The sequence below is a fragment of the Ochotona curzoniae genome, unplaced genomic scaffold (genome assembly GCF_017591425.1).
Source record: "Ochotona curzoniae isolate NIBS_2020 unplaced genomic scaffold, NIBS_Ocur_1.0 contig_1071, whole genome shotgun sequence".
In the NCBI taxonomy this organism is placed as follows: domain Eukaryota; kingdom Metazoa; phylum Chordata; class Mammalia; order Lagomorpha; family Ochotonidae; genus Ochotona; species Ochotona curzoniae.
In genome coordinates, this window is record NW_024464939.1 from 21,035,861 (window position 1) to 21,052,665 (window position 16,805).

Sequence of the window (16,805 nt, forward strand, 5' to 3'; positions counted from 1 at the left end):
AAGATGATAGATCCCTGCAGGAGAAGTGTCTCTAAAATGTTTCAAATTAAATTAAAGGCATATAAGATATAAAATAAAAAATATTTATGTTTACTTGATGAGTTTGATCATATTGGCAAAGTTTACTTCTCTGATGAGGCACTAAGTGATGAACAAAATGAAAACAGATAAGAAAACAAGGAAATTATTAATTCCTGGGAAAATAATAAATATTATGTGGCTAAATTGTGGCTGAAGACAGCTGTAGTAATATTCATGCAGAATATACATTTAAAAACTCTTAAGATAACTACATTACAATATGGGCAAGACAACATGGTGAATGGAGACTAAAACATCCCATGTGAAGGAGTAAAGATTGAGTACTTCAGACTAACAAATAAGAGGGCCGTGCAAGTTCCACATTCAGATGTGAAGAACTAAAAACCAGAAGGAACATGTGAGTGAGTTGAAAGCAATTCCAGGTTGACACCAGAGATGAGGAGAAAATAGAAGAGCAGGATCTAGTACTTTTTTAGTTTTTGAACTAGATACATGCTGCTTTTTGAAAAAAAAAACAGATGAAATATTAAAAATATAGGAAAAAGTCTCTCAAACTAATAGAATATATTATTCTGTAATATATTAATATGTTAATCTGATAGTATCCATATAGTGAAAAATACATTCACTTTGTGATCCAACAGATTTACAATTAGTAACACATCAAAAAGAAATGATGTGAGCATTTAGTGCAGTCATAGCTTGAAATACCTGCATCCCATATCAACATATGTGAGTTTGAATCCCACCTTAATTCCAAGCCCAATTTCCTTCTAATGTTCACTCAAGGATGCAGCAGAAAATAACTCCTATAGTGGAATCCCTGTCCCGTACAAGGCATACAAGGACTGACTTCCTGGCTACTGACATTGACCTCCCCATGCCCACCTAGAGTGTGTTTTTAGGAATGTACCAATGGATCGGCTCTACCTCTATGTTTATGTATGTGCCTTTTTCCCCCCTTCAAATAAATAAATAAATAAATAAATAGTCTGTACGTGTAAGCTCATTTATTCCTACATATTGCAAGATTTTTATTTACTTATTTCAGCAAATTCTTTATGGTGGCAAGATCCTAGAACTAGGTAGCAGAGTAAGAACAATAGATGCTGACACATTCACTCTATGTTATAGAAGGCAGTTATTAAAAATTGTTAATCAAGTAAGTTGAAAATATTGGTTAGCACCAAGAAGATACTTCAAATCTCATTTTTAAATAATAAGATGAATTAGCTTAAAAACATACTGTTCAGGGCCTGGCATGATGCTCAGGGAAATGGTTGTAGTCTCCCTTGGCACAAGTGTGGACTGGGACTGGACACACCAAGCCGGGCCAGACTCTAACACCCTCTGGTGTCCTGGAGGACCAGGGTAGATGTGGGATGGCCTAGGCTAGGTCTCAACCCCTACTGAGCCATGTGTGAGCCATATGTGGGTATGGATGAGCTGTGGCTGAGCTGAAACATCCAACAGTAAGAACCAGAATGGGTTGAAGGCCAGTCAGGAAAGGCCACTGTTACTGCTAGGACAGGAGGTGAACTGAGTAGGGCTGGCTCAAGGACCCACTGGTATGTGCAAAATCTGGCATTGGGAGAGGTTCTGATGGAGGAACCTGGGCAACTCCTCTAGCAGGACACAGACCCAGCAGCCCAGAATAGGCCATAGAAAGTTACCCCCTGGGGCCCGGCGCGGTGGCGCAAGTGGTTAAGGTCCTCGCCTTGCACGCCCGGGATCCCATATGGGTGCCGGTTCTATCCCAGCAGCCCCACTTCCCTTCCAGCTCCCTGCCTGTGGCCTGGGAAGGCAGTTGAGGACAGCCCAAAAGCTTTGGGACCCTGCACCCGCGTGGGAGACCCGGAAGAGGCTCCTGGCTTCGGATAAGCATAGCATAGGCCGTTGCGCTCACTTGGGGAGTGAATCATCGGATGGAAGATCTTCCTCTCTCTCTCTCCTCTCTGTATATCCGCCTTTCCAATAAAAAAATAATAAAAATAAATCTTTAAAAAAAAAGAAAGTTACCCACTGGCACACATTTGGCATGGGTAAGGGGCAGACCAGGCTGAATCAGTTCATGTCATACACTGGCAAATCTGAGCACCGGAACAGAGTATGGGTCGAGCCAGGTTCGATTGCAACAAAAAGCAGTGTATCATATGGAATCCCAAGGTGAGATTGCCTGTACCGGATGTGACCACAGCTCCCAAACAGCACACAGGAGAACCAGGAAGGGAGGGGGCAGAGCCGGCAGGGGAATAAGGATGAGTTCCTTGCTGGACAGCTACTCCCACTGGAGAGCATGAGCTGGGATGGGGCAGACCAGACTAAGCAGGGCTACAACACCTGTGTGCCTCATGTGGATTAGATCAGGGAAAAGCCAGGTTGGGCTGATTATTCCTACTAGTGTAAACAAAATTAGAGTGGGTGAGGGTTGTTGGGGCTTAGCTGCAGCATTAGCTGGCAGAAGCTGGCACGGGGGCAAATTCTCTCAAGTCAAACCACAGAAACATCTGGAGAGTGCACAATCCAGAAGTGAGAGAGACATGGGAGGGAAATAGTGGGCTCATCCCTCTTGTGTTACCACTTCCACGGGAGGGCAGGAAAACTAGGACAGGGGCTGGAGTGGCTAGACAGAGAGGTACTCAAAAATATCCGTAAGGGCTGGATGGTTGAGCTGGTTAGATGGAACTAAGCTTTAATAACCATCGACATGTATGAGAGCCAAATTAGATGTGGGATAGACTGGACTGGTCTGCTACACATACTGGCAAACCACGGTAGGGGTCGGGCCTGGTGGGGGTTATTGTGGGTCGCTCTGACTAGGCTGAAGGTCCCCCTGGTTTATGTGAGGGCCAAGTATGTGCTGGGCAGAATCAGGCTGGACTATAACACCCATTGTTTCCAGTGGAAGTCAGGGCTGAAAACAGAATCAACCCACCAATCGCAACCACCAGCTGATCAGGGCCATGGACTGAGCTGGGCCCTGTATCTGCTAGTACATACAAGACTCTGGTCTGGGAACACCTCAGACAAAGTTTATTTGGGGATCTCCCCAATGGAAATGCCAGACTCGAAACCCTAACCAAGAAAAGACAGAGGACAGAACAAGTTAATCGTTAATCAACCACCTCAGCTATATGTTGGCAGTGAAAAACTGTGCAAATTGAGACTGTATGATGGACTATGACAATCAGTGGATTCTTCAATGACCTCAACGAGCTTGGAGTGGCAAGACTGGCAGAGATTCATAACTGTTGAACTATCAAAACCACTTGCATAAGTATCTCAGAGCATACCCACATCCAGGACCTGGGGTGGGTGGGAAACTGGGTGGGGCTTCTCCCTCAATATTCCCCTTTACCTCAGATACATGAAGGAAACAATATGGAAATAATAGTCTTACCCACTTTCCTATAGCCCTTGAACCTTTTGGTAAAAAGGCTAACTAATTAACTATGTAAAGTTTGTCAAATAATATAATAAAAATGAAAAAAAAGAAAAAAGAAGAAAAAATAATTCATTAACCATACAAAAACAAAAAGAAAACTAATAAATTCAGTCACTATTGCTGCATAACCAACCTCCAGACATAGCCTCATTGTCCATCATCCAATATGAGCCCAAAGGTGCAGACTTAAAACCTCCAGGAAACAACACAGGGGAGCCACGCAGAGTGGCCCCAGTCAACGCCGTGCAGCATGTGTTGTTATAGGTCACTGAGTTGGGGTGTAGGTTATGAGAAACAAAACACATAACTGATATAACTCCCAAAAAAATTCCTCAGAAACTTTGCAAAGGAAATAAGATCAGTTCTTTCTATATTTTCATTGCTTGCGACAGTTCAATGCATATAAGTTACATAACTTATTTAGGACAACCAAGGCCACAGTGCAATCATGATCTATTCAATGACACTGAGTGGTTTCCAAAGCTGTTTTGACAAATAATAGAAGGAGATTTGGGAGGTCATCTGTCCAGGAAACAGTCTTTGGATGAGAATATCTCTTAAGTTTTCTGACAGATTAAAAAGCTCACTTGGGTCATATTTCATCTTACAATGCCATGCTGCAGTGTAAATACATTTTATAAAAACATCCTCAAGGGACATGGAAAAAGGCAGGCAGGGTCAGCGGAATGACTCAGCTGAGCAGATGACAGAATCTGACCTCAGGGAGGGTCTTCGAGCTCTCTGAGGCGATGTTCCCAGCAGGGCAGGAGGCCATGGTCAGAACCTCACAGCCAGACACTCCTCACTCTCCCATCATGATGTTGCCTCCTCTCAAATTCGCCTACAGGACTCCTTTAAGGAGCAAGATGAGTTTTGAACAATAACTTATATGTTATCAGTGATATTTCATTCACTGTAATCTCTACCTACACTTTGAGTCTATGGATTAGAAAAGAAAGTTGCTGTGTCCTCTTCTTCAATTTTAACATAGTTTTCCGATTTCTTTTACTCGAAAATAATTTCAGTTGTGTGGATCCTTCAAGTCAGTTTTCTAGAATGTATTAAATGGCTAATAGTCTTATTTGAAAGTTCCCCCTCTATTTTAGTTCCAGTATGACAGGAAATATTCCCAGTTATGATATACCATGAGAGAATTCATGTCTTCTGCTTGCTTTATTTTTATATTGTAATTCTCAGTTGCTAATCTACTACCTTCAGATTTTTTTAATGTAATATGCATTTTCCATAGGTACACATTGTTTTCCCTTATGCCTTAAAATTGAAAAAAAAATAGATTAAAGATTTCTAGCTATTCCTTTTTGTATATTTCATGCTGATTGCAACCATGGAAAAACTCAATTGCCAGAGAAATACTCTTTTGAATGCAAAAGCATAAATAAAATTGTCGAAATTTGGTTTCACTTTTTGAGTTTTTTCCTGAGTCGACATTTATCTCAATCTTTTAGAGTTATAAATGGGCACAAAGGATCAGTACACACTACAATACAAACAGATTCATGAACAATGTCCTTTCTGGCTGAATTCTGCTCACTGTCATTCCACATAGCATATAATCAGTAGCAATATTTCTCTTAGTCCTATTAATTTTACATATTGGATGCACATTTGAGTGTTGCTACCTTAAGCAGCCCAAACTGTTGTTGGTTCCTTTACCCATGAGTGATGGCAAGTTCTAGGTCACACCCTGCTCAGCTCATGTAGAAGAGCTGAATAAGATATGGGAAAGACTGAACAATTCTGCAGTACATATAAACAGGCATGGGAACCAGGACAGGGAGCAGGCCTGGTGGGAGTTATTGTGGGACTAGTGGGTGCTGGGCAGAATCAGTCTGGACTGTAATACCCATTGGTTCATGTGGAAGACAGGGCTGAAAACAGAACTGACCCAGCAATTGCAACTACCATTCAATTGGGGCAACAGATGGTACTGGGCCCTGTACTGGCAAGCACACACAAGAATCTGGTCTGGGAACACCTCAGACAAAGTTTCTTTGGGGATCTCCCGAATTGAATTGCTGGACTCAGAACCACAGCCATGAAGAAAAGTCCAAGTTCCATGTTCTGACCATGGATTGTATGTGTCAAAGCTGAGCCTCCTCAGAGGCTCAGATGGAGCAACGGACAGCATATTCAGGTGCACACAAAGGATATGGCAGTCCATCAGAACCTACAAAGGACACCTGGTACCACAACAGAGGATGGAGGACAGAACAAATCAACCAACTGCCTGAGTCATGTGTTGGCAGTGAAAATCTAGGCAAACGGAGACTCTAAGGTGGACTGTGTCAACCAGTGGATTCTGCAAGTATTTCTTCCTGCTTGGAATGGCGAGATTGGCAGCAATTCAGAACTGTCAAATTATCAATACCACTTAAGCAGAACCCTCAGAGCATGCCCCACATCAGGGACCTGGGAGGCGTGGGAGGCTGGGATGGGTAGGAGAATGGGTGGGGCTCCTCCCTTTATCTCCCCATTTACCCAAGATACAGAAAAAGAAAAAAAAAAAAAGCAATAATGTGGAAACAATACTCTTACCCACTTTCCTGTAGCCCTTGACCCTTTGTGCCCTAATCAACTATGTAAAGATTGTCAAAATAAAGAAATTTCAAAAAAGCAAATATATAAAATATAATACAAGTGTTGATGAGGTTGTCACAAGCTTTCTTATTTGAGCAATAAGCATAATGTACCAATATAAAATGGCAATCTCAAAGGAGCAGAGAGAATATTTGAGAATATTTGAAAAAATAATGACCAGAATATTAATCCATACAGCTACTAACATATTAATTAGATAGCCTGAAACAAAATAGATTTTAGAGAAAAGTTATCATAAGCACCAAAAATGAAGTTTATACATTGTGAAAAAATAGATCTAATAAGAAAATGTATTAATTATAAAGATACATCCACTTAGCCTGTGAGCCCTAAAATACAGAAAGGACAAATTTCCATAATTAAAGAGAGAAACTGACAATTCTATGACAACACTTGGACAGTTTAATATTTCACCTTCACTAATTAATCAAACAGCTTGGCAGATAAATAAGGACAAAAAGGACTTGAAAAATGCTGAAAAACAGCAAGTGGATCAACAGGCACATCAAGAACACTCTCCAAGTAGTTACAAGCGCCGGGAATGAAGTGATCCAAAACCAGAAGCCAGGAGCTTTTGTTGGGTTTCCCTTGTTGGTGCAGGGTCCCAAGGCTTTGGGCCATCCTCAACTACTTTCCCAGGCCACAAGCAGGGAGTTGGATGGGAAGTGGAGCAGCTGAGATATGAACTGGCACCCACATGGGATCCCAATAGATGCAAGGTGAGGGTTTAGCCACTAGTCTATTGTGCCAACCCTCAACACATTTTTAAAAATTTTATTTCTTTTTATTATTATCATTTTATGACACAGTTCCATAGATTGTGGGATTTCCCTTATTCCCTCCCCAGAGCCTTTCCCACTTACTGAGTTCCCCTGTATCATTACTATAGTACAGTTCTTAATACACAATCATATGTCCATCATTGCGGGCAAGGACAATGGCAGAGAGTTCAGCATCCTATTGTCAACATACAGTGAACAGTTTGATTGGGAGTGCATCTTTGTTGGAAGTAGAGATGCATATTGCATTGTATCCTCACATCTGGATATGATAGTCTCTATTACACAGTTACTATACATCCCCTTAAATGAAAAGCCACAAAACAAAATCAACAGGAAAAAAAACAATAAATTAATAACATCGTAAGGTTAAATAACATGCTACAGAATGACTAATGTTTCACTGAAGAAATAAAAAAGAAAATTAAAAACCTTTTTGAAGAAAATGATGCTTCTGTATGACCTATGAGTCACTGAAATTTAATCAAAAGAAAATGTTTTGAAGAGATGAAACTAAAAAAAAAAAAATCCATGACATATAGTTTCCGCTGATTTTTGTTGGTGAAATGTGTGTCCTGCAGGCAACAAATAGATGGATTTTGTTTTTAAATCCAGTCTACCAATCTGACATTTGGTTGATGAGTTTAAGCCATTTACATTCAGGGTTAATATGTATCGGTGGTACTTTGGTCCTGTCATTTTAGGAATGGGTTGTTCATTGTTTAACTGAGTCTTCTGTTGTTAGTTTACTGAGATGTTCTTCCCATTTGCCTTCGGTTTTGGAAGAGGCAAATTCTTTTAACTTTTCTTTACTGTGGAAGAATTTTATTTCATTTTCAAAGACAAAGGAATGTTCTGCTGGGTACATTATCCTGGGCTAACAATGTTTTCTTTTAGAATCTGGAATATGTCACTCCATTCTCTTCTTGCCTGTAGAGTTTCCTGTGAGAGATCTCCTGTGAGTTTAATTGGCATTCCTTTACATGTCAATTGATTTTTTTTCACGTGCATATTCAAAGATCTTTTCCTTATGTTCAATTGAAGAGAGCTTGATGATCATGTGTCATGGTGAAGATTGCTTTTGTTGAAGCCTGTTGGGAGTTCTGTGCCATTCCTGAACGTTGTTTCCCAGTTATTTCTCTGGATTAGGGAAATTTGCCCTTATTATTTCACTAACTAACTTTTTAAACCCACCCTCTCTTTCTGCACCTTCTGCAACTCCCATAACTCTTATATTTGGCCTTTTCATAGTTTCTTTCAGTTTTTGAATATTTTAGCTTTGCCCAGCTCTGCTTCCAGCTTTTTGTTTGTTTCCCCATGGTGACAGGAAATATCTTCTAATTTTGAGATTCCTTTTTCTGCATCCTTCATTCTATTTTGGAGACTCTCCACTGTACTTTTTAAAAATTATTATTATTATTGTTTTTTCGTACAATTTAGTTGGCAGTGGGCTCTCTCCTCCCCCTCCACCAAATTCCCTCCCTTCCCCTCTGTTCTCATCTCTAGTATCATAATGTGTTTCCATTGTGAATTTTCCCAAGTCCACCATGCTTCCGCTGGAGTATCCCCCAGTCATGTAGGAGAATAACTTTTCGTTGCAGTTTAATTCTTGTATCCTGGGCTCTAATGCAGGTACAGTGAGGATTAGGCCTTCGTTGTTTATGGGCTGTCCCAATAACAGTTATATGTGGACACTGACAATCTCAGGTGGTTATAAACAATCCGCCTCTTATGGATGGTTAATTAATGAATTACATCACAAGTTCTTGTTACATTAGGTACAAGTATATATGAAGTAACATTGATTAACACAGAGTAAGATTCACATATGTACTTTTAATTTGCTCCACTGTATTCTTCATTTCTGATATATCAGCTTTCATTTGATTCATTTCCAGTGTGACATATTGCTTGAATTCCTTGAATTCCTTGAATGCCTGCTTTCCATGCTTCTTGTTGTTGATAAGAAGTTTTATAACAAGTGTTGTGAATTCTGTATCCCCATTTTCTTGCTGTCTTCCTCAGTGAACTCCGAGGTTGGCAGAGGGTTTTGCTCCTTCACTGGGGAGTTTTCAGTTATACTCATTGTGCCTCTGTCTCTTCTTTTGCTCTTGGTCATTGTGCTTCTGGTTATCAGATTCTTCTCCTTGGAGCTGGTTTCTAAACTGTGTCAACACTAGGTTTACAGTTTGATTTTACTTATTGCAGTTGGTACACAGCTCTTTATTTGCAGTAACTTGCACCACTCCCTCCACTGTGTTCCAGGTCTGTGTTCTTATGTTAGATCTCCACCATGTTCTCCACAGCCCCAACTCCTGGCTCACCACTCTCTACCTCCTGTGATCCCATGCTGAGGTTGCACCGTTGTCTGTACAACCTTTCTCCCACTTCTGGTTGGAGTAGCTCCCCCTCAACACATTTTTAAATGAGATTATAAGAATTACTTTCTTTGACCATAAAATCAAAATATGACTTGGAAAATCATAAATATGAAAAAAGTAAAGTACAATGGACAGGACAAAGAATTATCATCACAAAAAACAGAAAAACACTTTGAACATAGTAAGACAAAAGAAAAAATATATCAAATCAGATCTATGAGATGAAATGAAAGCTATGCTCAAATCCAGGTAAGTTGAGACATAATTGGTGATCATTATATAAAGCAAAAGGATTTTGAGAATATCAAAAATGATTCCATGCTAACAAATGGAAGAACTATGACTAAATGGTAAAATAATCCTGGGAACACATAAATCCCCAAATAGACTCAGTATAAATAATCCAATTAGACCTGAAACAAATAAAAAAGTGTTGACTCACTGATCAAATCCTTCCTACAGAGCAAAATCTAGTGTATGATGGTTTCATTGGTATATCCTACCAAGAATTTAAATTTATCTGAAATGATTGCAAAAACACTGAATAAGAATAAACAAGTTCCAACTCATTCTCTGAAACCAGCATCAACTTCATATCAAAGAGACAGTACAAGAAAAGGAAATTGCAGATTAATATCATTTATGAATATCAATATAAAAATTCTCAATAAAGACTACCCAAATATAAAAAGCATGCTAGATTTATCCTAGAAATTTGTTATTTAGCATACAAAAATTAATTAATATACTAGAATAGGAAACCTGATTTTCTCAGTTGAGAAAAACATTTAAAAGATTTTAGTATGATTTGTTACTAAAAATACACATCACAGGAATAGATTTAAACATCTTCAGAATAATAAAAATTACTCAGGGAAAGTTCACAGCTTACATCAGACTTGGTGGAACAAAAATGGAACCATTTTGCTAAGATAATTATCTTACGGGGAAAAAAAAATGCCTAATTTCATCAACTGTGTTCAATCTTGTTTTGACTGTCTAGCTAGAGACATGAGGATAAACAAATAAAAAAAATAAAGGTAAAGTAATGTCAATTAACATGGAAGAAGCAAAACTATCACTATTTATAGATGGCATGATGTACCATGTAGAAAATCCTGAAGAATTTGCACATAATCAAGGAATCACTGTTAGAACTAATCAAGTTGTTCACTAAGGCTTCAGAACACAAGGAAATTGCTGGAGAATCAGTTCTACCTCTACACATAAAACAACAATATGAAAAGTAAGATTAGCAATAGCTTCATTTGAAATAGTAACTGAAACGATAAAGTACTGGTGAGTAATTTAACCCAAGAGGTGGTATTCCGTACACTGAAAATCAAACATCGATGTGGTCGGGATGGTTGTTCAATACGTTAATCCTCCACCTGCAACTCTCAACATCCGCCATAAGAACTGCTCCATGTCCTGATCATTCCATTTCTGGTCTACCTCCATGCCTATAACCTGGGAAAGCAGAAGAGGATGGCCCTGGCCCTTGTGTCTCTGCATCCATATGGGAGATCCAGAACAGTCTCTTTGCTTTGAATTGGCTCAGTGCCAACTTGGGAGTGGATCAGCAACTGAAAGATTTTATATCTTTCTTGCTCTGTAAATTTCCTTTTCAATAAAAAGAAATAACTTTTTAGAAAAAAAATTGTAAGATGTTTGCTAAAGAATTTAAGGAGAACTAAATAAATGAACAGCATCTTATATTCATGGATTAGAAATCTCACTGCTATTACAATGCACCTGATATATTTTAAAGCAATATACATTCATTTACATATCTATGGAACATAGTAATAGGTAGAAGAAAGAGAGAATGATCTTCCATCCACTGGTTCACTCCCCAAATAGCCCCAACAGTCAGATATGTCCCAGGCAAAAACAAGGAATGAAGTACTTCATACTTGCCTCCCACATAGGTGCAGGGGCCCAATGACTTGGGCCACCTTCCACTATTTTCCCAGGCACATGAGCAGGAAGCTGGCCCAGAATTGGAACAGCTAGGACTACCACTCCAAAAGGGGATATTTGCAGCATAACAGCATCCGCTGTTCTTTCTGCAACAGTGCTGGCCTCAAGCACATTGAAAATTGATCAGCTTACTCAATGCATTTTTTATCAAAACCCCAATGATTCATCTATAGGAATAATAATAGTAATAAATAAAGATAAATCAATCTTAAAATGTATGTAGAATTGGGAGTAATAATTGCCTTAATAATAATGATAGAGTAAATAAGTAAAACAAAGGTAGCAGATTCACACTTCAAAAGTTCAAAATTTATTGCAAAGCTGTTGTAATTAAAACAGTGTGTTATTCACGCAATAGAATAGCACTGAGAATCCAGGAATAAATTCAAATATTTATGTTCAATTGGTTTTCATCAGGATGCCAATAGCATTCGACTGTAAAGAATGGTATTAAAGAAATGGTGCTGAAACAGTTGGGTATGCAAAGGCATAAGAATAAAGGAGGACTTCCACCCCTTCTACCATATCCAAAGTTAGGTGAAAGTGGACATACAGTATGCACGTAAAAGCAACAACTGTAAGATTCTTAAGTGAAAATGTCTATATAAGTGTTCCTAATCTTTAAGTTAGAAAGGGTTTCTTGGGGCCAGTGTAGTGGCATAAAAGGCTAATCCACTGCCTGCCAGCCCCAGCGTCCCATATGAACACTGAACCACATCCTGGCTGCTCCACTTACTGATTCAGCTCCTTGCTTATGGCCAGGCAAAGCAGTAAGGGACAGCCCAAGTACTTAGGCTCCTGTACCCATATGGGACACCTAAAAGTTCCTGGCTCCAAACTTTAGACTGATCCAGAACTGGCAATTTCTGCTATTTGGAGGGTGAACCAGCAGATGGAAGATTTATCTCTCTCTGTTTCTCCCTTTCTCTGTAACTCTAACTTTCCAAGTAAAATAAATCTTTTTTAAAAATTAGAAAGGGCTTAGCTTTGTTATTGAAAGCAAGGGAAAACTGAAAGAAAAAATAAGTAAACCAGGCTTTGTCCAAATTAAAAACAGCTTTGCACCAATGGACACTAGCAAGAAAAAGGACCATCTCTACAAAATAAGAAGAAATATTCATAAATCATATAATTGATTTTGAAAGCCTTCTTCAAAGAACTCTTACAATTTAAGAACAGAAAGAATAAAAATTCACTTAAAATGGACAAAAAGATGTCATTTCTATAGTGAGTATTTAAATATTTAAGCACTTGAAAAAAATGGTCAACATCATTAATCATTCTGGGAATACTAATCAATGAAACAGTGAGATACCACTTAACTGACTTAAATAACAATAATTGTTTAAAGATTTATTTATTTATTATTTATTTATTTCTATTGAAAAGGAAGATTTACAGAGAGAAGGAAAGACACAAAGATCTTCCACTCTCATGTTCACTCCCCAAGTGTCAAGAACAGCCAGAGTTGAATCAACCCGAATCCAGGAGCTTCTTCTGGGTCTCCAGGAACAAAGTCCCAAGGCTTTGGGCCATCTTCAACTGCTTTCCCAGGTCACAAGCAGGGAGTTGGACGGGAAGTGAAACAGCTGGGATCCCATGTTGGGATCCCGGTGAATGAAATGCAAGGATTTAGCCATTAGGCTGTAGTGCTGGGCTCCAAAATCCAAAATATTTTTTCTTTTTTTATGAAAAGCAAACGTTGGTGAGGATGTGAAACAAATGAAATCCTTTATATAGCCAGTGAAATTGCTAATATGCCTGGGAAGCAGTAGATGTTCCAGATACTGGAGTTGCTGCTATTCACAAAGAGACCTGGAAAGCATCTCTGGCCCCTGGCTTCCTCCTGCTGTATCCCTGGCTATTGCATCCATTTAGCATCTTAATCTGCTCATGAAAGATTTCTTCTCTATCTCTGTCTCTATCTCTATATAGTTCTATCATCTATATGTCTCTGTGACTCTACCATTTAAATAAATAAAAGAACTTTTAAAAATACATAGAATTTCTTAAAAGAAAGCATAAGATTCTCACATAATCCAACATTTCCATTATGACATATATATATATATACAAATAATGAAAAATGACATTCAAACAAATTTATACATGGGTGTTAATATAATTTCACTATTCAAAATAAATAACAGGTAGAAGCAAAATACTTATCAGGACATAAATGGATAAATGAAATGTGTTCTGTTCACACAACAGAATATTATTCAGCCCTAAAAACAAATGAAGCAGAACATGATACAGGGTATGTGCATCATAAAAAAATATGTCAAGTGGAATGAGCCAGGCACAAAGATCAGAGTATTATGATTTGGACCATGTGACACGCTGAGAACAGATACATCCATACTTGCAGAGAGCAGGCTGCCAGAGCCCAAGAGCAAATAGGAATACTGCATCTATCATGTCTTGCATTTTTCTTTGATGTAATACAAGTATTTTTTTTAATTAAATGACAGTAGAAGCCATACAGTACCATATTGTAAGTGTGTTAAAGACTGCTGAATTATAGATTTGTAATTGGTTATTCCTACCTTTTTTTTGTAAGAGAAGGTTTTGATGGGACACTGCTTTATGCTCTGGTTACCCCACTCCAGCTCCCTGCTAATGTGCCGGGGAAAGCAGCAAAAAAAAAAATGGCCCAAGCCTACGGCACTCATCTGGGAGACACAGAAGAAACTCCTGATTTTTTGCTTCAGACTGGCCCAGCTCCAGCCTTTATGATTATTTTGAAGTTTATGCAAGAGCCTTCTCTGCCATTTTTCTATTTTTTTTCCATTAAACAACTTAAGAGTTAATTTTTTTCTATATTGTTTTAATGTTTTATGTTGAATTTTACTATCCTTATAGCTACTATTCCTGTATATATGCTTCATTTAATTATTAAACACAAGAATTATTTACCTATATTGTTAAAATGAAAGCTGTGAGCACTGATTTCACAGCATTTTTCACTTCTAATCCAAGCATTTTAAAATTTTCTACATTAAAGTTGTGGATTCATTTAGGATCACATTAGCTTCATTCTAATAATTTTATATGTTTTATTTCCCAAAGTTCTGTGTAATTTCCTTCATGTTTTGTTCATTTGAAAATATGTTTTAAAATTGAAAATATTGGAGAGTGAGTGGGAGGCAGAAAGACCTGGGCTTCTTTTTCTAAACATGTAGTTATTTATTCATTCATTAATCTATTTGCTTATTTGAAAGTGATATAAGGGCAGGGACAGAAGAGAGAGAGTTAGCTTCTCTCTGCTGGTTCATTCTCCACCCTAATGGTTGCAACAGCCAGAGTTGAACCAGACTCAATGTACATAAATATTATGTGCATATACACATATTGTATTATATACATGCATTGTATATTATATACACATATTATATATTATATGTACATAATACACTTCTTATTTTTGAATGTGTGCCTTTTATCCTTCCCATCAATATTTAGTTTATAAGTGAGATGTTTCATCCATTCAAATTCTAACCATTAACTTTAACAATATCTATTTTTTGTTTCAAAGTGAATGAGTGATGGAGAAACACGTAGAAAGATCTAAGATCTTCTCCTTCACTCCCAGACAACTTCAACAGCCAGAGCTTGCTTAGGGCAAATACAAAAGCCAAGATCTTTGAGAGTTCCCATATGGGTGACGTTTTCCAGTATTTGAGCCATCGTCCACTGCCTTTCCCAATCATAAGCTCAGAGTTGAGTTTGAAGTTGAGCAGCTAGGACATCAACATACAGGATGTCAGTAGCTCAGCCAGTGGTTTTGTACTCTATGCCACAACATCAGTTCAATTTACAGATTTTTAAAACAGCAATTCCTAGCATTTGATCTTGGTTTTCCAATTGGTTCTTTGTGGCTCTTTCCTTCTTTTCTTGCCTCAGTTTTGTAAGATGGATTGATTTGTGCACATTCATTTGCACATTCTACTGATTCAGGGAGCATTTAGAGTTTGACAATTTATTTCTAATGCATTATCTAATATGTTATCTCTACATGTTATATTTTAAAAATACACTATGATGGTGATGATGCTGATCACTTTTAAAATCTTGGTATTTTACAGAGTTGGATATTGGGAGTAGGTTATTTAGGCAAAAAGTGATAGAATCAAACTAGACCACCAGCAACACATTCCCGTGTTTATACAGACCTGTATAAAACACAGGGCCTGTACAATGAACAGATCTTTTGGTATGAACCCCTCAGTGAAGAGAAGGAATCCCAAACTGACCCAACAAATCAGTTACCCTTTGAGGTTGTAAGCCCATCACCAGAAAACAAAGACACAAAGAGAGGAGCTAGTAGGGAGCTGGAGAATTCAGAGGCTTCTGAGGTAGTGGGGAAGTAGGGGGGAAGTAGGGGCATTGAGGCAAATGGTACAACTCAGAGTAACAGAGGACAGAGCACACACCAGAGCTTTGTTCACAATTCACCAGACGTCAGGCAGATCCAAGGAAAAGGATTTTTAAAAACCGAAAAAGAAGAAGAAGACTAAAAGAAAAACAAGCAGGCAAAAAGTCCTTTTAAAAAGTTGTTTTGAATAGGAATTATCTTTTGATTCTGCTCTAAAAGTTTAATTCAAAGGGCCAGCATCTTCATATAGTAAGTTAGACTGCTACCAGCAATGCTGGCATGTTGTATCAAAGTGCCAGATTGAGTTATGGCTACTTAGGATCCAGTTCAGCTGCCTGCTAAAGCTCCTGGGAAAGTAGCAGCAGATGGCCCATGTACTTGGGCTGCTGCCCCCAATGAGGGAGACCCAGATGGAGCTCCTGGCTCTTGGTCTAGCAGTATAATACCAATTTTAATATAGGTGCTGCCGAAGCGAGCACTTGGCCTTACAGCAATGGTCATGTGAGTAACGATCCAACAAATGAAGTCTCTTTTCTCTCTTTCTCTTTTTCTCTCCCTCTTCACTTAACTGTTTGAGTAAATAAATATGTCCTTTATTATAAGGGAGCTTTGTGCTGTTTTGAATTGGATACAATGCTACAACTGGTCATGAGATCTACAGAACCTGTTTCATGTACTTTACATTCTTGAAAGAACCTCTCATTCAAAAAATACCTACTAAATCAATTACACAGTCCAAGAGTTCAGGTGAGCTGGTGGGTAGAAACAAACCAAGGGCAATGTTAATGTTGAAGGTGAAAGTCATTAGGATGAACTGTCAGACATATCAGATGCAACTTTTACTTTTAATTAAAATATTTTCTCCCTGTCATAACAACATAGGCTACAGACAAAGAGTAATATTTGAATAAGAAATTTTCTTACATGATTTGGAGTCTGGTGATGGTGGTGAAATATTCGACACAGCAAGGTCACTTTTTGATTTTTTAGGCTTCTTTGCGTTTAGCTGCCAAGGCTTATCATAGCATCTGAAATCCCTTCTTGTTCCTTTAGGTTCTGTTAAGATGAAAATGCAGAATAAGAACGAATAGTAAGAAAGGAAGAAACTTGATCATAAAATATAGTGTATATTGATACAAAAATGAAAAGGAGCCAAGGAGCAATTAGATACACCAGTT

At 38.3% G+C, this 16,805-nt stretch overlaps 1 protein-coding gene across 1 annotated transcript in view; it reads right to left on the bottom strand.

The window, feature by feature from the left end:
- The window catches only part of CUNH8orf34 (chromosome unknown C8orf34 homolog), a 211,051-nt gene that overhangs the window by 115,512 nt on the left and 78,734 nt on the right, over window positions 1–16,805 (bottom strand). The window contains exon 3 of the mRNA XM_040994610.1: window positions 16,552–16,683. Within this exon, the coding sequence (XP_040850544.1) occupies window positions 16,552–16,683 (132 nt within the window). The remainder of the gene's footprint in view (window positions 1–16,551; window positions 16,684–16,805) is intronic.